This window comes from Eubalaena glacialis, chromosome 17 (genome assembly GCF_028564815.1).
Source record: "Eubalaena glacialis isolate mEubGla1 chromosome 17, mEubGla1.1.hap2.+ XY, whole genome shotgun sequence".
In the NCBI taxonomy this organism is placed as follows: domain Eukaryota; kingdom Metazoa; phylum Chordata; class Mammalia; order Artiodactyla; family Balaenidae; genus Eubalaena; species Eubalaena glacialis.
The window spans coordinates 55,275,950-55,300,551 of NC_083732.1; the positions used below are offsets into that span (position 1 = coordinate 55,275,950).

The 24,602-nt window shown below is 37.4% G+C and overlaps 1 protein-coding gene across 2 annotated transcripts in view; it reads left to right on the top strand.

Moving 5' to 3' along the window:
• The window catches only part of FZD6 (frizzled class receptor 6), a 36,694-nt gene extending 12,311 nt beyond the window's left edge, over positions 1–24,383 (top strand). For both annotated transcript variants that reach the window (XM_061171275.1, XM_061171276.1), the window contains 5 exons: positions 10,925–11,121; positions 13,080–14,097; positions 16,940–17,088; positions 18,271–18,699; positions 22,904–24,383. In XM_061171275.1, coding sequence (XP_061027258.1) covers positions 10,925–11,121; positions 13,080–14,097; positions 16,940–17,088; positions 18,271–18,699; positions 22,904–23,072 — 1,962 coding nt within the window. In that variant the 3' untranslated portion in view covers positions 23,073–24,383. The remainder of the gene's footprint in view (positions 1–10,924; positions 11,122–13,079; positions 14,098–16,939; positions 17,089–18,270; positions 18,700–22,903) is intronic.
• The last annotated feature ends 219 nt before the right edge of the window (positions 24,384–24,602 follow it).

Consider the following 24,602-nt stretch of genomic DNA (forward strand, 5'->3'; position numbering starts at 1 on the left):
GGTTAGTGTCTCTGGTCAAATGAAATTGAGGCACAGAGCTGAAGAGCTGATATTACTCTAAGGCGGTGCTTCTCACACTCTGGTGTGCATCAGAATCGTCTGAAGGGCTTGTTAAAACACAGATCACTGACACCACCTCCAGAATTCCCGAATCAGTAGATCTGGGGTGGGATGGAGAATTTACTTCTAACAAGTTTCCAGTGGGGCGTGCTGTTGCTGCTTCAGGGACCACTCTTTGAGAATGACTGCTCTAAGGCAAGGTGGGGAAGATGTGTTGCTGTCCTTGTTAGGTGAAAGTAAATTCCTTTTGGAGGAAAAAGCATTGGCCAGATTAGAGCTGCATATGTGTTGCCAAGGCTGTACTGATTTGCTATAGTAAAGAGACCACATCTGGAAAAGTACCTTAGCCATTTGATTAAGGTTGCTTAAGACAATGTATTAATAACATAGCCCGTTAAAATGGACAGGTGCCACCGATTACTACCCCTGAATCTGTTTTTGATGGTGTCACTCATCTCTGAAAGCCCTGTCTACAGTATTGCTTTTGATTTCCTATCATGGTAGAGGGAGACCTTTAATGTTTTTTGTTTTGCCACCTCGACCATAAAAGTGTTTATCCAGGAAGCCAGTATGGTGATTATGCTATTGTGAAATACAGCTATTTGAAGTATACACACCTGGGCTTGGGAAATTACACCAGGTTGGGTTTGGGATCTGTCAGTTCGCATCCTCCTCCGGAGTTGCCCCTGTGTAATCTGAAACTGGCCCCCATACACAGAGGGCAGGGAGAGACTGAAGAAGCGGCAGACCACTCCAGATTGGTAGGTGGCAGATTTAATAAGCAAGAAAACTTACACATGAGGCTTGTCTTGGGTGGCCACAAGATGAGTAGATCTCCACACCCACCCGCCAGGATATTAAAAGTTTATGTAGAGGCCTTCACTGGGCTCAGTCACGCATACCGTCCAGGTGATCTCAGCACCACTTTACTATCTCAAGGCTGAGGCCTTGGGCAGCTTGTAGTATGGGGAAGGCCAATGGAACATACCTTCAAAGGACAGGAGAGGGGATGAGGGACTTCCGTTTGCCGGGGACCAGCTCATGGGTCATGTCCTCTCGATTATCTCCTCCAACTGGGTCCCACCAAGCCCCTGTCAAAAGCCCAGTCTCTGAAGCTAGCACGTTGAATCTAGAATTAATACACTCCTATCAGTATTAGCACCATCTAAAATTTTGTTCTTTCCCCCATAATCCAGCACCCTCAAACCAATATAAATGTATCGTGTCTTACAAATAATATATAATCCTTTTTTTCAGATTTAATTTTGACTTGACCCTCCCAGGGCATGGTGGGGTAGAACTCTTCTTATAGATTGAGACATTGAAGCGTGGTGGGGATGGGGTATGAGGCCATTTATTTGCTTCTTACAAAGTAAATCTTTCAGATGAGTGCCTCAACAGACCAGGGATGAGGGTCTGCTTTGAGGGCTGGGGGTTCAGAGTCCTGTGTGGGGACTCTGAACCTTGTCATGTATCCCCACTTCAGATCTTGACGTCCCACTGCCTTCTTATCACAATATCACTGGATCTCCAATGTGAAAGGGAAGCAAATTTAACTGATATAATTTGGCAACCTGCAGGATCAAACTGTGCCTTTGGTTTTCAACTTCAGCCTTGAGATAGTAAAGTGGTGCTGAGACCACCTGGACGGTATGTGTGACTGAGCCCAGTGAAGACCTCTATATAAACTTTTAAGATTCTGGCGGGCGGGTACGGAGATCTACTCATCTTGTGGCCACCCAAGACAAGCCTCGTATTTAAGTTTCCTTGCTTATTAAATCTGCCACCTACCAATCTGGAGTGGTCTGCATCTTTTAATCTTTCTGTTTCACTCCACACCTTGAGCCAAGAATTCAGGGATGCCAGTATGTCACTCTCTTCCTAAGCCGAACAGCGCCCCTAGAAGCACTCACTTCAGCCCATAGTCCTTGAATACGTGATGGTCTTTATACCTTTCTCTGCTTGTCTGGCAGCAGCCACTCAGCCTTGTCTTCACTGGGCACATAATTCTAAGAAGTTCTTTGAATCTAAGTGATTATAAGGATAATGCAATTAGTTGTTTTTCTGCTATATATCATGGGCTGCCAGATTTCCATCTTTAAATACTGACAGAATGTTTGCTCGCTTTTGGCCCCAGTTAGTCCAGAAAACCAGTTCTAGAATTCTTCCCATTTCACCGAGGTCACTTACAACTTGTTCTTTATATAATTTTTGTGCCAGTTGGTCTTCTTGGTTGCAAACAATAGAAACCAACTTTGACTAACTGAAGCAGAAAATGGTTGGATGTTGGGTAGCTTGTCGGATCAATGGAGAGGCTAGAGAACCAGGGAGAAGCAAAGGGAACCAGAACACAGCTAAGATCATGCCATAAGATCAGTCTGTCACCAGTGCCAACGCCAGTGGACACTTCCTGAACCATTGTCCCTGGACACATATTTTGGCACTGTGGGTATTATTGATCCCACTGCAACTGCCTCAAATAATCTGACTGTTCTTTTATACAAGAATCTCAATACCTGAAGCATCCAGCTGGCCAAGCTTAGATTATGTGCCTATGTTTTTGTTGTCAGGTTGCACCCTTGCATCTGTCCTTAAGCTTCTGTAGCATCCCACCTACTTTGGGATTCCCCAAAATAGGACTGCTGGGCAGATGGATATGAAAATGTTCACTGTAAAGCTCAGTGCAAGACAGAGTTAGTTAACTAACAAGGAGAAAATTTCATTGTGGTACCTACAGTTGCTTTGAAATTTATGTCCAGCTCTGCTATTCAAGTCTTTGTTACCCTCTTCATAAACTTTCTGAGCCATAAAGTTTCTTAGAGACCATCCAGTAGTTCATCATGTTCATTTTACTGATGAATGCTCTGAGACTCAAAGACAGAAAATTATCTGCCAAAGGTGACACCAGCAGTTAATGACAGAGCTGGAACCAGAATTACAATGCTGGCATTATTTCCAGCAAAGGATTATATAAAATACTCCATGTATTTTGGTTCTCATTGTCTATATATCATAGTTTGGCTCTGCTCTTTTTCAGAATGGAGGTATAGTTTGCCTTCTTAAGTGCCCTCTTCTTCCTTGTCCTTGCTAGTACTGATAGTAACTACCACAGGATTTCTACCAGGAACTGACCATTTTCTTAAAGGTTCCTACCTTTAATTTCTCTGAGTGTTAAAAGTATAATCAACAGGACTATTTTAATTATTACTTAATGCTAGAATTTCAAAAGCAGCATTGATTTTTTTATGCTGTGGTTAGTTATTGGGTGAGTTTCTGAGCCTTCTTTGAGAATAAAATTTGAAAAGGGGAAATTCTTGCGTGAGACCATGAAGGCTCAGGGTTACTGAGAGAGTTGAAGAAGGTGTGTCGTTCAGGGAGGAGAGAGGGAACGGACTGAAGAGCCTAGAAAGTTTGAATCATTGCTCAGTTCATGGGTTTACATAGCACTTACCATGCTAAATACTAGTTTAATAATATGATATTCTGAGTATAAGATTAAGGACACAAGAAATGTCACAATGAGTCAGGTTAATAGTCTTTCCATCTCAGTCAAGGTTTGGTTTCTGAGAATGATACCTAGGACATTTTATGGAACAACATAAAAGATTCCTGTCAAGAATTTTATTTAAACAATTAGGGAAATATGCTCATTCTGTTTTTTCAACCATTTGGGATGAGTTCAATAACAGGCTGACTATCCATTATTTAAAGTGCTATTATTTGTTCTAAAATTACCTGTTCCAGGGAATTCCCTGGTGTCCTGTGGTTAGGACTCCAAGCTTGCACTGCAGGGGGCACGGGTTCGATCCCTGGTCAGGGAACTAAGATACCACAAGCTGTGTGGCGCGGCCAAAAAAATTTTTTTTTAGATAGATAGATAGATTGATTTTAAAAATTACCTGTTCCAGAATTACCTGCTTCAGGAGGTACATGTATCATCTGAATATGATAAACATAGTTTGAGGTTTTACTGTCTTTGATTAATGTGTCTTGTGAACATTTGTTGAGTTTTGTTTCATGTTAGAAGATTCTCAGTCCTCTTTTGATATCCTTCTTCCCCTTCATTCTTATTGGCATTCCTGCCTGTCTCATGCTTTGGGGAAGGGTAATTTTCAGGGAGAGTTGGGTGGCAACTTAGTATCAGGGTTACAGAGGACAGATCTGGAGTCATTTGGACCCAGGTTCCTATCCTGGTTGCCACTTACTACTTATGTGACTCTATGAAAGGTGCTCTTAGAGCCTCAGTTTCCTCATCTGCAAGGTGGAGATAAGAACATCCCTTTCAGGGACTTCCCTGGTGGCACAGTGGTTAAGAATCCACCTGCCAATGCAGAGGACGCGGGTTCGATCCCTGGTCCAGGAAGATCCCACATGCCGCAGAGCAACTAAGCCCGTGGGCCACAACTACTGAGCCCATGCGCTGCAACTACTGAAGCCTGTGCTCCACAAGAGAAGCCACTGCAATGAGAAGCCCGAGCAAAAAGAACATCCCTCTCACAGGATTGTTGTAAAAACAACTGGTATATGAGAAAGCACAGTGCCTAGTTTATGGTAGGTGCTGAATAAATCTCATTTATTATCAGTAGCATTAGCTCAGGAATAAGGGCACAATTCTAATTTAGGCTAGATTTGGGGATTTCAGTAACAATTTCAATGAGAAATTGGATTTCATTTTCTCACTTGTAATCTGAGAAAATGGATTAGCTCAGTAGTTTTCAAACTGTGATCTCTGGAGGTGCTTTGAGGTCACTGGTGGGGAAGGGGAGCAGTGAGAGGTGTCTCAGAGGGAGGGCTTCCTGTTCAGCCAGAGCAGCTGTGCTTTTATTTATTTAATATATTAAGCTTCTTTGTAACCTCTTAGTTAAAGAAACTATTCCTTGGCAGAATACACACACACATTTTAAAAACAACAGGCTTAAAAGTCTACTCAGGTCCCTTCCAAGTCTAAAAAAATTTCTTTATGTCTATTAGTTTGCAACGGGGCTTGAACATTAGTGACCCACACTAGATCTGATCTGAAGACATGTTTTGTTTGTCCTGTACATTATTTTAAATGTTCACATTAAAATTTTTTTAAATTTGGAGATCTCGCGTACAAATCCAGGTTCTGTTTTCTTAGGAAAAATTGAAATACCTAACAGCTCTGTGCTCCCACTCTCCAATAACAGTCCACTAGAACTGAGTAGCAGCTGCTCCCCAACTACTCCTGCTGTCTTATACCCTTCTGAATTTATCTGCCTGGCCACTGAAGGTATTTGAGTTTTCAGCATCTGATTTATCCCTGCAGATTGCATGAACAGCAACGTTATTGGATTAACCAGTGTTGGCACTCTAGAAGAATTAAACAGAGGATGTGACTTGCCGTGTTTGCCCCATAAAAAAATTGTTCTAATATAGCAAAAAGTACTTGTGTTACTTTCATTTTGTCTGCCCTGGACAATAATAGTTTTTAAGTGCTGACCATCAATTTATTTATAGCTATTGTAGAATGGCTTCTGAGTTAGAAGAATTAAACAGTGTGTTTTAATTATTTCCATCATAAGATTTGATTACCAGACACTCAAAATTTGTAGGAACTAGGCTTACTTGGAACTGGAAACAAAGAGGTAAATGCTACCAGTTGCCCATGCCTCCCTTTATTCCACCTCAGTCCGAGAGGAGGATACTCACACAAGCTGGGCGTTCTCCCCCTCCAGACAGAGAAAATTGAGAAAAGTACCCTACTGTTTGCTCTCCAACAAGCTCTTGTTAGGTGGCAAAGGTTTAGGCCTCAGGACCATTCAGATAAGGGAGATACAGTATACAACCGTGGCAGCCCTGTCTTTGCTCACTTTGCCCCATCAGGGCAGGGTGAATTCTCCACTGGTCCAAAGTCCTCCACAACTCTTGTCCTCTAATTGTTGGGTGTGGGTTCTGTATGTGCCCTTTAAATGAGACTTGTTAATTGTAGTATTGTAATCACATCTCATATTTACTTATTTAGTCTTTTTTTTGTCTGCTTGGCCTTTCATTTACTAAGAAATATGAATTGAAATTTCTGATTGTGATCATGGAATTGTCCACTTCTCCTTGTAGATTTTTTGCTTTGCATTTTACATATTTTATGGTATTTTGTTAGGCGTATGCAGTGCTCAGCAATGCGTTTTAACGTATATCTGTTGCAGTTTATCTAGAATCTGAATGTTTTGTGGCCAGAGATATTTAATTGGTCACAGTGCTGAAAATAGAAGTCCTCATTCTCCTATTTATTTTTCAGAGATGTCTCAATGTTCATAGCTCACTGATGAGACCCTTCCCCTGTTTTTTTGTACAGCTATAGATTTTCTTTTTTATCTTTAAACATTTTCTCACATTTCAGTGGTATTTGGAAAGGAAGAAGACAATATATAAGTTCAGTGTGTTGAATCAGATTTTTGAATCCAATTTTTCGTCTAACTCTACATGTTCTCTTTGGATAATTACATTCAATTATTTCAGTTACTGTTTTTATAATGATGACTTCCTCATCTATATCCTTAACCTAAAGTCTCTCGCCTGCAGAGCTCTATTTGTTTAACTTCCTGTTAGTAGACATCCACACTCAAATGTCCCACAGGCACTTCATACTGTCCATCAACAGGTGAATGGATAAACAAATTATGGTAAAGCCATACAATAGAGTACCACTCAGCAATTAAAAAGAATAAAGTATTGATACACAGAACAACAGGATGAATCTCAAAATGATGCTGAGTGAAAGAAGCCAGACAGAAAAGAAAATATACTGTATAAATTTATGAAAAATTCTAGAAAATACCACTCTTTAGTGACAGAAAACAGATCAGTGGTTGCCAGGGGAGGTTACGGGTGGGGGAAGAGGGTGTTGATGAGAGGGGAGATAAGAGGAGGGATTACCAAGAGGCAAGAGGAAACTTCTGGTAGTGATGGATGAATTTGTTACCTTGATTATGGTAATGGTTTCAAAACCCATCAATGTGTGCACTTTATACATGTTCAGTTTATCATACATCGATTGTACTTGAATAAAGCTGGGAAAAAACCCTCATTATTAAAGACTTTTAACAGAAAAACAATAATCCCTGTCCACTGTTCTCTATCCCCACCCAGTCCTCCTCCCCAGTGGCAGCCACTTTGAACTCTTTTAGGTGTTCCTCTGCTACATAGGCCATATTCTACCTAATATGCTTAGGGTGTTATTTGGATTCATCAATTTAGAACTTCAGGCAGTAGACTTTTAGTCTTTCCTTCATTATGGTAGTTGATAATATATTTCTCTTACTTTACCGCTTTTACTTCTCCTCTCAACCTCCTAATACAATTTTTTTTCCACTGCTGAATCAAGTAGTATACTTTGATTGCATTTATTTCCATAAAACCTCCCCCCCCCCATGTAGTTAATACAGCAATTGCATTTTTCCCCATTTGCTTTGTTTTCTGTGTACCTATGGTTAATTTTTTTTTTAGATGTCCCAGCAGACCTGTTAGACATATAGCAGTAATTATCTCAGATACTCAGAATATCATATAATCTGTCAGTTCCAATCCCCCACTCCCATCCCCTTGGACAGACCTACTGGAGAATGGACTTGAGGATATGGGGAGGGGGAAGGGTAAGCTGTGACAAAGTGAGAGAGTGGCATGGACATATATACACTACCAAACGTAAAATAGCTAGCTAGTGGGAAGCAGCCGCATAGCACAGGGAGATCAGCTCGGTGCTTTGTGACCACCTAGAGGGGTGGGATAGGGAGGGTGGGAGGGAGGGAGACGCAAGAGGGAAGAGATATGGGAACATATGTATATGTATAACTGATTCACTTTGTTATAAAGCAGAAACTAGCACACCATTGTAAAGCAATTATACTCCAATAAAGATGTTAAAAAAAAAAAAAAAGGAAGAGCAGAATTGGAGAAAGTGGGTAAAGACAACTGTTTTCAGGGTTTTTTCTATAAAGAGGAAGAGAAAAATGAAATAATAGCTGGGTGGGGGTGGGAATGTGGAGTCAAGGAAAGTTTTTTTTTTTTTTTTTAATTTTTTGCTGCATTGGGTCTTTGTTGCTGCACGCGGGCTTTCTCTAGTTGCAGCGAGCAGGGGCTACTGTTCGTCGCGGTGCGCGGGCTTCTCATTGCGGTGGCTTCTCTTGTTATGGAGCATGGGCTCTAGGCTCACGGGCTTCGGTAGTTGTGGCACACAGGCTCAATAGTTGTGGCTCATGGGCTCTAGAGCACAGGCTCAGTAGTTGTGGTGCACAGGCTTAGCTGCTCCACGGCATGTGGGATCTTCCCGGACCAGGGATCGAACCCGTGCCCCCTGCATTGGCAGGCGGATTCTTAACCAATGCGCCACCAGGGAAGCCCAAGGAAAGATTTTTTTTTTATGGTGAGAGATAATAGAGTAAGTTTGTATGATGGGGGAATCACTGTAACACAGAGGGGGAAATTACTGCAAGAATAAGAGACAGGACAGTTACCAGAGCAAAGTCCTTGACTAGACAAGTGGGAAGAGATCCAGTGTACAAATGGAAGACTTGGTTGGTTAGGAGTTCAAGCTGTTCAACCATTGAAATAGTGAAGGCAGAGAATGTGGATAAGCTGCAGTTAGGTTTGGTACCTTTTGTGAGAGAATAAGGAAGTTGTCTTCTGGTTATTTCTGATTTCTCAGTGAACTGGCAACAGAATCATCAACTGAGAGGATGGGGTATGGAACTGGAGGTTTGAAAAAAGAGGAGAATGTGAGAGAGATCTCTGTAAAAGAGAGTTCATTGACTGATGTTTTAGCCCAGCTATGTTTTAGTAGCAGGATTGCAGTGTGCTGCCAACCTTTTCAGTGTGGAAACTGGTATCCTTCTGTTCTGAGAAATGTTCTTAATTTCTTCTTTGATTATCACCCCAACTCGCATTTTCCTTGTTTCTTTCTGGAAGTCCTTTAGTCAGGAGTTGGACACTTGGAGTGATCCCCCTATTGTCCATCTCTTCCTTCAGCTTTATCTTCTAATCCTCCTATAGAGTTTTTAATTTCAGCTATCTTATTATTTTTAAATTTTCCATAGCATCTTATTCTTTTTTAATGGAAGCGATAGCTTCTCACTTAAGTTATTCAGGGTTTTGTTTGTTTTGTGATTTGTTTTCTTCTGTTCCCTGCATAGTCTCTATTTCCTCCAAATTTCCTTTTATCTGTTTGCTTGTTTTGGTCTCTGTCTTTTGTGATGCTTTCTTCAAATGCCTGATGATCCTTGGCTGCCCGTTCATGTTTGTGGGGCCCTGAAAAGCTCTGTGTGCATGAATGGGACTGGTCACCGGTGGGCTTCGTGGTAAGGTGAGCTTGAGGTCAACTAGCTTTTTCATTGTCAATGTGTAGAGAGAGGTCTTTTCTCCAAGACTGTTGGGTTTTTTCAAAGATTGGGGATGGTAGGTGTATGCCTGTTTGCCAGCCTTTTGGGAATAGAGCAGGAAAAGGAGGTGAGGGCTTCCTGCTTCTGTAGGTAGACTCTTACTCAGTCCCCCTTTCGTCACTGTGGATTGTACTTCTGCCCTGCTCTGTGCCTGATAGCCAAGTGCAGAACGTCTCTAGTGCCATCTCTTCTGGAAACAACTCTGGTAGAATGTGGTGGTCACCTGGCTGCCTGGGTGGGGATGGGGGGTGACATAGTGAGGAAGTAATTTGTAAACATTCCTCCAATTTTAGCCTTTTATGCTACTTGGTGCTTCAAAGAACTGAGACTCTCAGATTCTTTAGGGCAAATCAGCTCATTCTCATGTGAATCCCTCCACTCCAGCTTTGTCCTGTTAAGTGACTTATCACTCCTCTAATAGCTTTCTGTCGCTCAAAGTTTGGGGCTTTCTTTTTTGTTGTTTTGTTTCATTTTTGTTCTTTGGAAAACTCAGATATGCTAATGTAGTTTATCTTGTTCACTTACTAATAGATTAGTACCTTTTTTTTTCTTTATTGTCATGTTACTAAGGAAGCAAGGAGGAGGGAAAGGAGATAAACATATGTGCTCAATCTACCATGTTTTTCCAGAACCTATCCACACTCGCTAAAGGGTAATCATAATAACTAATATTTATTGAGTACTTACCTGTATGCCAGACACTGTTATAAATGCTTTACATTTATTAACTTAGTATTCATAATGATCTTATGAGACAGGTACTGTTATTATTGCCAGTTTACAGATGAAGAAACTAAGGCACAGAGAATTTAAGTAACTTGCCAAAGTTATAAAACTAGTAAATGTGGAGCTAGCATTCAGACTTAGCTGTCAGACTGTAGAGACACATCCTGCTTACAACTCTCCCATAGTATCCCAGTACTTATTTTTAAATCCAAGCAATTTAGCATGTCATCCATGCTCTCCACGATCAGGTCCAGAGAACCTCTCCAGTCTCATCTCTCTCTACTCTGTCCTTGACTTCACCTCTTTGACCTTATCTTGTAGTCATACTGGACTTCTTGCCCTGAATACTCCATGTTCTTGTGATCCTCATGCCTTTTTCATGCTGTTCCCTCCACCCCAAACATTCCTTTATTCTCTAGAATGCGCAGTAAAGTGTTAAGATATTTCAGCATATACTTACAAATTAAATATTTGTATGATCTATTTCATCTAGCCATCAACTCATACTTTTGATTTGTTTTGATTTAGCATGTCTTCTTGAAAAATGCATAGTTGAATAAAATAATATTTCACTGTGTATTAAGGGTTCTTATGTCTAACTAAACAAAATTATCTCCTCAAATTTGATTATATTGAGAGTGAGATTTAAAGATTCTTTTGGAGACTAAGTGAAAAAGTATATACTAAAAAATTCATTTGTTATATTAAAATGTTTTCTAACCTTATCTTACTGTTTTTCTTAATAGCTTTTTCTTCCTCTTGCAAATCTGGAATGTTCACCAAATGTTGAAACTTTCCTTTGCAAAGCTTTCGTACCAACCTGCACAGAGCAAATTGATGTGGTTCCACCCTGTCGTAAATTTTGTGAGAAAGTGTATTCTGACTGCAAAAAATTAATGGACACTTTTGGGATCCGATGGCCTGAGGAACTTGAATGTGACAGGTAAGTTATGTTTTCAGCTGAAAGCTACTGATGATATTTCAATATTGGTATTAATTTTCCAGAATATTAGTGACAGACTTTCATTATTTAAGTCAACAGCTGTTTACTGCACACTTAATATATGTTAGGCACTTACTATATATCAACACTGTAAACAGTGGTGAGCAAAACCAGACTTGGTTCTTGTTTTCAGGGAACTTACAGTGGGGTGGGAGGAACAGAGAGTAATCAAATAATCATAAAAATAAATGCAAAATTACAACTGTGTTAATACAACAAATGAGGGTGCATAGTTCTATGAGAATGTGTGATGGTGCCTTTGCCCTAAACTGGGGAGAAATGGGCCTTATTATCAATTCATGGACCTTTTTGCATCTGTCTTGATTAATTACTTTTATCTCCTATTCTCTAGACATTGGGAGCTTGTAATTTGTAATATTCTACTAACATAATGACACCTCATATAATAAATCTGGGAAGGAAGGTGGCTCTCTTTTTGTTTCTTTATCTGTAGACTGAAGAAACTACAGACCCTTGTGGAACTCATACATTTCTGGTAGATACATAATCACTTTCCAGAACAACTTAATACATAGTAAAGGTGAAGATGCTCATGCCATACATCTTAGGAGATCCCCTTCTATAGAAACTTTTTCACAAACAAGGAATCGTATGCAAGAATACTTATTGTAGCATTATTCATAATTTTTTTTAAATGAGAAAAAGTCTGAAAGTCCACTGTAAGAATGATAAGTAAATTGTGATGTACTTTCACACTAGAATACTGCTATACAGTTATAAGATGAATGCAGTTGACCCACATCTGTCAATATGGATAAATCTAAAAATTATAGCATAAGTAAAAAAAAAGTATGATGTATATAGCACAATGTCATTTATATAAAGTTCAAGACCTGTAAAATAATACTATATAACATTGTAGTTGGAAAACAACATAGTAAAATATTTAAAAGTGCATGAGGAGAAATAAAAACTGAACTTGTAGTAATGAATATTTTGGAAGAGAAAGAAAAGAGAATAGGACCAGAAAGGGGTCCAAACTGTATCTGTAATGTTATATTGCTTTATTTAAAAAGATATAAAACAAAACTGACATACCACCTTTTGAAAAAGCTTGTAGATACATCTGTGTTGTTTTTATGGGCATACGTTTTATTATTTTCTATTCTTATCTAAAGCATATTTCAAACGCTTTCTTCTTAAAAACCTCCACTAATTTCTAAACTATGTAGATCCTCCAAAATAATTCTGGTGTGTGGAGACAACTCAGTGATAAAGTTCTACACAAAACAGCAATATCCCTTTCTATCACTCGGGTCTGCCCATAAACAAGGGAGGCAAACAGCCACACTGCAACAAAATGGTGATGTGAGTTAAGCTCGTCCTCGGCCTTCCTCTTCTTGCCCTTCTTTATGAACTTAGATATCTCTTGAACTCTGTCCTCTCCATCTGGGAAATGATCTCATTTCAGTCATTTTAGTTGTCATCACCTTACTATGAGGCTGATCTACTTTGCTCATGGACGCTAGAAAATAAAAATTAATTTCCCCAAGACATATTTCAAATGCTTAAACAGACAAGCCAGCATTTTTTTGTCTAGAGAATACCAATCAAGATAAGTTCTTTCTTAAGTACTTAGTCTTGAAACCAGAAATTATTTAACAATTATTAATTGATTGTTTTCTGAGTAAGGGAGTTTTCATGTTCACTTGCCTGATAATATATTTGTTAGTGTGTTGGGGCCTCATTAACACCTACAAGTTTTTAGTCAACTTCAAAACTTTCTCCCCAGCTCTAAAGCTGTAATCTGTTTAAGCTCGTATGTCTTCCCATCAGTTATGAATGCATAAGGAAATATTTTATAGTTGGAAAGCAGAGTATTAAAATAGTGACTCAAAAATGTCGACTTCATGTATTATTTTTTTAAATCTTTACAGATTACAGTACTGTGACGAGTCTGTTCCTGTAACTTTTGATCAACACACAGAGTTTCTCAGTCCTCACAAGAAAACAGAACAAGTCCAAAGAGACATTGGATTTTGGTGTCCAAGGCATCTTAAGACTTCTGGGGGACAAGGCTATAAGTTTCTGGGAATTGACCAATGTGCACCTCCATGCCCCAACATGTATTTTAAAAGTGATGAGCTAGAGTTTGCAAAAAGTTTTATTGGAATAGTTTCAATATTTTGTCTTTGTGCAACTCTGTTTACATTCCTTACTTTTTTAATTGATGTTAGAAGGTTCAGATACCCTGAGAGACCAATTATATATTACTCTGTCTGTTACAGCATTGTATCTCTTATGTACTTCATTGGATTCTTGCTAGGCAATAGCACAGCATGCAATAAGGCAGATGAGAAACTAGAACTTGGTGACACAGTTGTTCTAGGCTCTCAAAATAAGGCTTGCACCATTTTGTTTATGTTTTTGTATTTTTTCACAATGGCTGGCACTGTGTGGTGGGTGATTCTTACCATTACTTGGTTCTTAGCTGCTGGGAGAAAATGGAGTTGTGAAGCCATTGAACAAAAAGCAGTGTGGTTTCATGCTGTTGCATGGGGAATACCAGGTTTTCTGACCATTATGCTTCTTGCTATGAACAAAGTTGAAGGGGACAATATTAGTGGAGTTTGCTTTGTCGGCCTTTATGACCTGGATGCCTCTCGCTACTTTGTACTCTTGCCACTGTGCCTTTGTGTGTTTGTCGGGCTCTCTCTTCTTTTAGCTGGCATTATTTCCTTAAATCATGTTCGACAAGTTATACAACATGATGGCCGGAACCAAGAGAAACTAAAGAAATTTATGATTCGAATTGGAGTCTTCAGTGGCCTGTATCTTGTGCCATTAGTGACACTTCTTGGATGTTATGTCTATGAGCAAGTGAACAGGATAACCTGGGAGATAACTTGGGTCTCTGACCATTGTCGTCAGTACCACATCCCATGTCCTTACCAGGTAAAAACCTATCATTTGCGTTATTTCACTATTTAATTTTAACATGGAAAATGTTCCCTGGAAATATCTTTGAATTAGTCATGACCATAAAATTAGATTTCAGGTGAAAAAATCCAATAGACAGAGGGAGTTGTTCCCTACGCCTCAGTTGAAACTAGGGTAAGTGTCCCAAAAGTTCTTTCCTGAAGTTTTAGCTTCAGTTGCAATAGTAAAGTGCCTCCTTTAGCTATTCTTTTAAAAATTAAATTGGATTGCAAAGGCAGATGAATAGTACTACAGAACAGAATCAGAAGAACAGGTCTTGTCATAGGGAGAAAAAGAGAAGTAACTTGCAGGATTTCCCTGGCAGTACAGTGGTTAGGACTCGGCGCTTCCACTGCAGGGGGCCAGGGTTCAATCCCTGATTGGGGAACTAAGATTCTGCAAGCCGAACGGAGCAGCCAAAAAAAAAAAAGAAGAGAGAGAGAAGTAGTTGTTTTCAATTCTTCAGTTAGTTGGGGAAACCCTTATTTGGGTTTATAATAAAATGGTATATATCATCTTATACTTTGCTTGTATATGCTTATAAAAACAGAATTAATGCCGAAACCACCCTGTCATTTCTTATGACAAAACGCACAATTAAAACAAAATATGTTTCATATGTTTCTGATGCTTCTGGTTGGATTAAAGTGTGATTTTAAGATTAAAAAAATAAATATCTGAAAATAGAAAATCTCTTAAAGCATTTTAGTTGAGTTTTTTTAAATAGAAACTTTGTTTTTAATAGATTTTATACATTTTCTTGAATATTTATATATGGTATTAACTAATTATATTGAGTGTGAGTGCTGTCATCACAGTGTATCAGATCAAGCAATGTGTGGGCTGAATTATTTTACATAATTTATATTCTAGAAAATTACTGCACTGTAACACAGTGAAATCTATTTTACATACTGATATGTGGGGATAATGGTTTTACCTGCCTTACATCCTGTCCATAGTGTGTTATCCATTGTCTGTTTTTACTATATGATTAATAAGTGAGCTCTCTTAAAGTGATACTGCTGTATTAAATGTCTCCTAGATTCCTCAGTATTTTTGGCAAACTAGGGGGGGAAGGCAACTGTTACATACTACTTAAAAGTTTAAGATATATGATTTTTTTATTTTATTTTATTTTTTTTTAATTAATTAATTTACTTTTATTTTTGGCTGTGTTGGGTCTTCGTTTCTGTGCGAGGGCTTTCTCTAGTTGCGGCAAGCGAGGGCCACTCTTCATCGCGGTGCGCGGACCTCTCACTATCGCAGCCTCTCTTGTTGCGGAGCACAGGCTCCAGACGCGCAGGCTCAGTAGTTGTGGCTCACGGGCCTAGTTGCTCCGTGGCATGTGGGATCTTCCCAGACCAGGGCTCGAACCCATGTCCCCTGCATTGGCAGGCAGATTCTCAACCACTGCGCCACCAGGGAAGCCCAAGATATATGATTTTTTAAGATTACGTTTCATGTAAAGAAAGAAACGATATTAGAAGATAAAGTGAGAAAATTCTAATCTTACAGTGGGGAAGGACTTTATGATATAAAATCCAGGAGCTATAAAAGAAAAGATTGCTAAATTTGACTAAGGAAAAAACTTTTTTCAGATTCTGCATGGCAAAAAAACCCACCATAGTCAAAGTCAGGAGACCAACTGGGAAAATTTATTCACACATCACATCATCATTGAAGGGCTAATTTCCTTATTTATAAAGAGTTCCTATAGATCAATAAGAAAAAAACCAACAATCTGATATAAAAATGAGAAAAGAATGTATAGAGGGGTCACAAAAAAGGAAAATAAAAAAGCTGTTCTTAAACATATGAAAAATGTTATAAGACAGATGCAAATTAAAGTTATAATAAAATTATACTTCTGCTTATGACAGGTTTTATAACCACTGCATTGATGAAACTGGCAAAATACACGTTCTAGACTTTGCTGTTCAATTAGTTCAACCTTCTGTGGAAAGCATTTTGATAATATCTGGCATTTAAAATGCTCATACTCTTTGATCCTGTCCTTCTGGGAATTTATCGACAGCTCTGTTCACAAATGTGAGAAATTATATACATACAAAGATAGTCACTGCAACATTATTTGCAATGGCAATAGGTTGGAAATAACCTGAATATCTATTAGTAGGAATAGCTGAATAAATTATAGTTCATCCACACAATGGAACAGCCTTTAAAAAGAATGAAGTGCTCTAGAATGGTCTCCAAGAAATATTACTAAGTGAAAAAAGCAAGATATAATGCATAATGTATAGTATTTTGATACTTGTAACATTTAAAAAATATTTGAAAGTTTATGCTTGAAAGAAAAGTATGATTTAATTTTTAGAAAATTTCCACATTTTTACATTTTACTGATACTTATTTTGCTCTAAGTTTTTGTAACAAAACATCAACAATGCATAAAGACTCTAAAATAGTATGTTGTTATAATGAGTTTAAATGTATTTTTTAATAGATTATAGTGAAGGAAAAGATAAATATTGAGAGGCAGATATTTTGGCAATTATAAGAAGCTGCTGTACTTATAGGAAAAAAAATGCCAGATATCAAGCCAAGATGTAAGACGTCCTTCCTAAATATATTTAATAAGTATTTTTCCCTTTCTAGCTATATATTTTGATAAAAGTTCTTTGTTCAGAACTTCTGTATTACACTTAAAGCACTTTTCATATTATGTTATAATCAAACATTTCATAATAAAACAAACTGATTTATACTTTTTGTTCAAGTTTTGCATTGACTGTATAGACTTTTCTCCACTTTAAATGTATCACTAAAATTCTTATTCATTACTTTTTTGTAGGCAAAAACAGAAACTCGACCAGAGTTGGCTTTATTTATGATAAAATATCTGATGACATTAATTGTTGGCATCTCTGCTGTCTTCTGGGTTGGAAGCAAAAAGACATGCACAGAATGGGCTGGGTTTTTTAAACGAAGTCGCAAGAAAGAGTAAGAATCTATTGAATTATCTGACATTGTTTTAAAATAAATAGATCAAATACCAAATCATTGTACTGGAGTTTCATTATGTCAACTGTTGTTTCAAGTTGAAATCTTTTTCATGGAGAGATATGCTTTATTTTAGCATTTGTTATGATAGTCTTTGACATGTACTATTCTATTGAAATATGAATGAAAAGTTTGTAAAAAGTGCATTTTCTTTCCATGGCTTAGAATATATCCAGTATTATTAGTGCTATCTTTAAGTTCATTGTTTTGGGTTCAGAATTTTAAATAATTTTATCCTTTTTTATCAATGATGAAAGATGAAATGGGTCAAATATATGTAAGGCAGTCTATGGAGTATGATTCAAATGTGATGTACAATCATTACCTTTAAATTTTATTACACATAATACTGACTTAACATGTCACTTATTTGCCTTGCTTAAGATGGTAAAAATTTGAGCTTATGGAATATTCTGTAACAATATAGTAGATTTACATTTATGAGTAAATAGTTCATTTTGTTATTTATATATGTTATACATTGTGTACAATCAACAGTGTAGTATAGAGTTTTTTAAACTGTTCCCAATTGGTTTGATTAATGAACTCATTTTGTGGTAAAAATTTCAGAACCTTTTCACAAATAAGTTTTCGCAGCCTGAAGAATTGCATTTAACTGGACTTTAATTTTTTTGAACTATTATTATATCTCTATCCTGTATTTATATACCCACACTAACTTCAGAGTAACTTGCTATAACTTGAGTGTTAGAAAGAAAACAATTGCATTTAAACAAAGACCATTAATTATATTCTGTGTTCTTTCTCTCTGGTTTACTTTCATATTTGATATATTTATATATGATACACATACAGATAATCCCCTACTTTATGCTGGTTTGAGTTTTCTTGCCCTCATCTTTTGATTTTGCCTATTTAATTTCTTTCTACTCTTTATGCTGACAAAAGCAACTAACTGTATGCACAAAAAGATTTCATTTCATGGCAATCTACTTATATCTCATAGTATTTATAATCCCAGATTTTATAAATAATGTAAATCATATAGACGTAACTTTAATGAATTAGGATTTTTGGCACAAGATATGTGGTATGCTTTATGATTTCTGTTATAACACTTAACATTTATCAAGTAAACTCTCTCCTTGGATTTTCTTACAGTCCAATCAGTGAAAGTCGAAGAGTACTACAGGAGTCGTGTGAGTTTTTCTTAAAGCACAATTCTAAAGTTAAACACAAAAAGAAGCACTACAAACCAAGTTCACATAAGCTGAAGGTCATTTCCAAATCCATGGGAACCAGCACAGGAGCTACAGCAAATCACGGCACTTCTGCAGTAGCAATCACTAACCATGGTTACTTAGGACAAGAGACTTTGACAGAAATACAAACCTCACCAGAAACATCAGTGAGAGAGGTGAGAGCAGATGGAGCGAGCACCTCCAAATTACGAGAACAGGACTGTGAGGAACCTGCCTCCCCAGCAGCATCCAGCTCCAAACTCTGCGGGGAGCAGACCGACGGGAAAGGCCGGGCAGGCAATGTGAATGATAAGAGCAGTGTGTCTGAAAGTGCACGGAGTGAAGGAAGGTGAGCTTGGACTTTGCTATCTTAAACCATGACTCTTTTGAATACTGCATTACACATTTTTCATTAAAGCATGACATGTCTGGAAAGAAAGCATTCTTTGAGATGACATGTCTATACACTTAATCCAAGGACGTTTGGGTTTTGCCTATAAATGCTATTTTGTAGTTTAATTCTTAGCATTGAGAAGACCCTTTCATGTTTATTATTCAAATAGAAAAGTAATGTTCATTTCTGTGGTAATTGTTAACAGTTGCTTGTGTATTTAGGGAAATGTTTAAGATTCATATAAAATACAGGCCATTAAGTTTCACTTAGTACTACATTATAATACTGTCTAAAAGGTATTTGTCAGACTTCCCTAGTGGTGCAGTGGTAAAGAATCCGCCTGCCAACACAGGGGACACGGGTTTGAGCCCTGGTCTGGGAAGATCCCACATGTCGCGGAGCAACTAAGCCCGTGCGCCACAACTACTGAGCTGGCGTTCTAGAGCCCGCGAGCCACAACTACTGAGCTCGTGTGCCTAGAGCCGTGCTTTGCTACAACAGAAGCCACTGCAATGAGAAGCCTGCGCACCACAACGAAGAGTAGCCCCCGCTCGCCACAACTAAAAGCCTGCGCATAGCAATGAAGACCCAACGCAGCCAAAAATAAATAATAAATAAATTAAAAAAATATATATATATATATAAAATAAAGAGAAGCAAGAAGAACTACAATCCTGCAGCTTGTGGAACAAAAACCACATTCACAGAAAGATAGACAAGATGAAAAGGCACAGGGCTATGTACCAGATGAAGGAACAAGATAAAACTCCAGAAAAACAACTAAATGAAGTGGAGATAGGCAACCTTCCAGAAAGAGAATTCAGAATAATGATAGTGAAGATGATCCAGGACCTCGGAAAAAGAATGGAGGCAAAGATCGAGAAGATGCAAGAAGTGTTTAACAAAGACCTAGAAGAATTAAAGACCAAACAAACAGAGATGAACAATACAATAACTGAAATGAAAACTACACTAGAAGGAATCAATAGCAGAATAACTGAGGCAGAAGAATGGATAAGTGACCTAGAAGAATGGTGGAATTCACAGCTGTGGAACAGAATAAAGAAAAAAGAATGAAAAGAAATGAAGACAGCCTAAGAGACCTCTGGGACAACATTAAACACAACAACATTCGCATTATAGGGGTCCCAGAAGGAGAAGAGCGAGAGAAAGGACCCGAGAAAATATTTGAAGAGATAATAGTTGAAAACTTCCCTAACATGGGAAAGGAAATAGCCACCCAAGTCCAGGAAGCGCAGAGAGTCCCATACAGGATAAATCCAAGGAGAAACACACTGAGACGCATAGTAATCAAATTGGCAAAAATTAAAGACAAAGAAAAATTATTGAAAGCAGCAAGGGAAAAACAACAAATAACATAGAAGGGAACTCCCATAAGGTTAACAGCTGATTTCTCAGCAGAAACTCTATAAGCCAGAAGGGAGTGGCATGATATACTTAAAGTGATGAAAGGGAAGAACCTACAACCAAGATTACTCTACCCGGCAAGGACCTCATGCAGATTCGATGGAGAAATCAAAAGCTTTACAGATAAGCAAAAGCTAAGAGAATTCAGCACCACCAAACCAGCTCTACAACAAATGCTAAAGGAACTTCTCTAAGTGGGAAACACAAGAGAAGAAAAGGACCTACAAAAACAAACCCAAGACAATTAAGAAAATGGTCATAGGAACATACATATCGATAATTACCTTAAACGTGAATGGATTAAATGCTCCAACCAAAAGACACAGGCTTGCTGAATGGATACAAAACCAAGACCCATATATATGCTGTCTATAAGAGACCCACTTCAGACCTAGGGACACATACAGACTGAAAGTGAGGGGATGGAAAAAGATATTCCATGCAAATGGAAATCAAAAGAAAGCTGGAGTAGCAATAGTCATATCAGATAAAATAGACTTTAAAATAAAGAATGTTACAAGAGACAAGGAATGACACTACATAATGATCAAGGGATCAATCCAAGAAAATATAACAATTATAAATATATATGCACCCAACATAGGAGCACCTCAATACATAAGGCAACTACTAACAGCTATAAAAGAGGAAATCGACAGTAACACAATAATAGTGGGGGACTTTAACACCTCACTTACACCAATGGACAGATCATCCAAAATGAAAATAAATAAGGAAACAGAAGCTTTAAATGACACAATAGACCAGATAGATATAATTGATATTTATAGGACATTCCATCCCAAAACAGCAGATTACACTTTCTTCTCAAGTGCACACAGAACATTCTCCAGGATAGATCACCTCTTGGGTCACAAATCAAGCCTCAGTAAATTTAAGAGAATTGAAATCATATCAAGCATCTTTTCTGACCACAACGCTGTGAGATTAGAAATGAATTACAGGGAAAAAAATGTAAAAAACACAAACACATGGAGGCTAAACAATACGTTACTAAATAACCAAGAGGTCACTGAAGAAATCAAAGGGCAAATAAAAAAATACTTAGAGACAAATGACAATGAAAACATGACGATCCAAAACCTATGGGATGCAGCAAAAGCAGTTCTAAGAGGGAAGTTTATAGCTATACAAGCCTACCTCAAGAAACAAGAAAAATCTCAAACAATCTAACCTTACACCTGAAGGAACTAGAGAAAGAAGAACAAACAAAATCCAAAGTTAGCAGAAGGAAAGAAATCATAAAGATCAGAGCAGAAATAAATGACATAGAAACAAAGGCAACAGTAGCAAAGATCAATAAAACTAAAAGCTGGTTCTTTGAGAAGATAAACAAAATTGATAAACCATTAGCCAGACTCATCAAGAAAAAGAGGGAGAGGACTCAAATCAATAAAATTAGAAATGAAAAAGGAGAAGTTACAACAGACACCGCAGAAATACAAAGCATCCTAAGAGACTACTACAAGCAACTCTATGCCAATAAAATGGACAACCTGGAAGAAATGGACAAATTCTTAGAAAGGTATAACCTTCCAAGACTGAACCAGGAAGAAATAGAAAATATGAACAGACCAATCACAAACACTGAAATTGAAACTGTGATTAAAAATCTTCCAACAAACAAAAGTTCAGGACCAGATGGCTTCACAGGTGAATTCTATCAAACATTTAGAGAAGAGCTAACACCCATCCTTCTCAAACTCTTCCAAAAAACTGCAGAAGAAGGAACACTCCCAAACTCATTCTATGAGGCCACCATCACCCTCATACCAAAACCAGACAAAGATACTACAAAAAAAGAAAATTACAGACCAATATCACTGATGAATATAGATGCAAAAATCCTCAACAAATTACTAGCAAACAGAATCCAGCAACACATTAAAAGGATCATACACCATGATCAAGTGGGATTTATCCCAGGGATGCAAAGATTCTTCAATATATGCAAATCAATCAATGTGATAAACCATATTATCAAACTGATGAATAAAAACCATATGATCATCTCAATAGATGCAGGAAAAAAAATAAATAAAAGGTATTTGTCATTTTATATGAAGATGATTATAAAATGTTTTTATTTTCTGAACATGAAAGGATATTGACATTATCTTTAATTAATTTTTCCAAATGGTCATAGGTGATCCAAACACAGGTAAATATCGAATTAGCCAAAATATTGACAGCTGACTACTTTAAGGTCTCAAGGTTGTCCTACCTCATCTCCTCCCAAATAGGCCAAATGTACCTCCAACAGCTTTTGCATACTGGATTATGTATGATTAGATACATGCCTTTATCTTCCACTAGATTTGTAAACTCCTCGAAGGCAGAGCTGAGGTCGGACTCATCTTTGTGCTCCCAACCTCTTACACAGTGTCCGATCCATGGTAGGAAATCAATAAAAAATTTGCTAAACTGAAGGCAGGAATCAAGCTGTCTTATTCCCCACGAGACACCATGCTCAGCCCATACACGGGTGGTGCTTGATGAAGTTTCTGAAGTTAGCAAAAATTTTATTTGAAAATAAATTATTTGTACTTTGAGGAGTTAAGAGTATACATAAAGAGTTAATTATTTCTGATAAAAGTGGATACTGGTTGAGAGTAAAACTCATGGAAAGAGAAACAGCAATTATGAGGACAACTGGCATCACATTTGTGCTTTGGTGTGTATGTACATCAGCTTTTGTTCTTTTACCTAGGGTCACTCCAAAGAGTGATGTCACTGAAACTGGCCCGGTGCAGAGCCACAGCTTGCATGTTCCCAGGTCTTCAGAGCCAAGCAGCCTCAAAGGCTCCACATCACTGCTTGTTCACTCAGCGTCAGGAGTTGGAAAAGAGCAGGGCACTGGTGGTCACTCAGATACTTGAAAACCAGATCATCGCATTACTAAGAAGTGAATTCCTGTTACACTGGAGGTGACAGTACACTGTCTTATAAGACTCACTGTTATATTCTTCTTCTGCACTTAAAGCTACATTGCCTCCTGTTACACTGGAAACAATAGATTCTGAGAATATGATTCATTTCACATAGAGGTTAATTGACAACAGTATACCCCCAAAACGGAAATGTGCAGGTTAATGATATTTTTTAAGTTGTGTGGGAGGAGGGAGTATTAGAGGAACCTTCCTTTTCTATTTATGAAGATTCTACTCTTGTTAAAAGTATTTTAAGTTGTACTATGCTCTTTCACTTTTATGGTATAAAATCAAGATTTTTCTTTGCTGAAGTATTTAACTTACCTTTGTATCTTTTTTTTATATATTTGAAAACAAGTTTATATGTTTTGAGCTTTTTTTAGAAATCCTGGAAAGTCTTTTCAAATATTTTTATTATGTTATTCCAATACCTTATTTTAGCACTGCTTTGGTAGCTTTTACACTGAATTTCTAAGAAAATTGAAAAATAGTATTCTTTTATAATATAAAAAATAGTTGATACACCAAAAGATGTTATAATGGGAATTCAACTAAAAAAATCCATTTACTCTACCTTATCATCTTCAATATGTGAATTTTATAAAGTCTAGTTGGTTTAGGAATTTCACAGATCTATTATGCAGCTGAAATAAGGTGCTTACTGAGTGTCCACTGTTGATAATATTATGCTGCTGGCTGGTCCTTCTGATTTTTTAAAATAAAATGTCCTGAAGGATTAGTAGATGAAATGTTACTCCTTTATAAATTAAGCCAAGTGCAATTGATTTCCTTTTTTTAATATATCATGACCACCCAACATTATGTTTGTATGACCATTTACAGTTGCTTATACTTTTGTTTTAACTTTTGTTTTTTAACATTTAGAATACTACAGACCCTTTGCATTTGTGCAGTATCTTTCTCAGACATCATGTAGAATTCATCTCTGCAGCTAAATAAGATTTTGCTGAACATTCAGAAATGTGCTAGCAGTGTTAGTGCCAAACAAATGGAAAAAAATGTAGTCCTGATAAACAGAATAAAATGTATTTCATATAACATACTTTGAAATATTTAAGAATTTTCTTAATTTTGTTTCCAATGACTATTATTCCTTGAACAAGGTTTTCTTATACTTTTTTCCCTCTATTTAACATTCTGTTAAAGCTTAAAAAGAGAATTATCATGTACTGTATGAAAAAGGTTGTAAATATTAACTTTTCCACATTTTTTAACTTTGTGTACAAAAACTTTGTGTGACCTTTTCAGTAATAAAATTTTCTCTGTATATGAGATTGTAGAGTATTCTGTGGTTATGCACAGTGGTTCTGGCCCAGGAAGTGGTATAACTTTTCAGATCAGTGGCTCCATGACTAATAAGCCAGTAGCTTCTTTTTAACTAGAGGAGAAGACAGTCAGGAGTTGTGTTATTTTCTCTTTGTCACAGTTTCTTCCCAAAATATAATTATAGAGCTATAT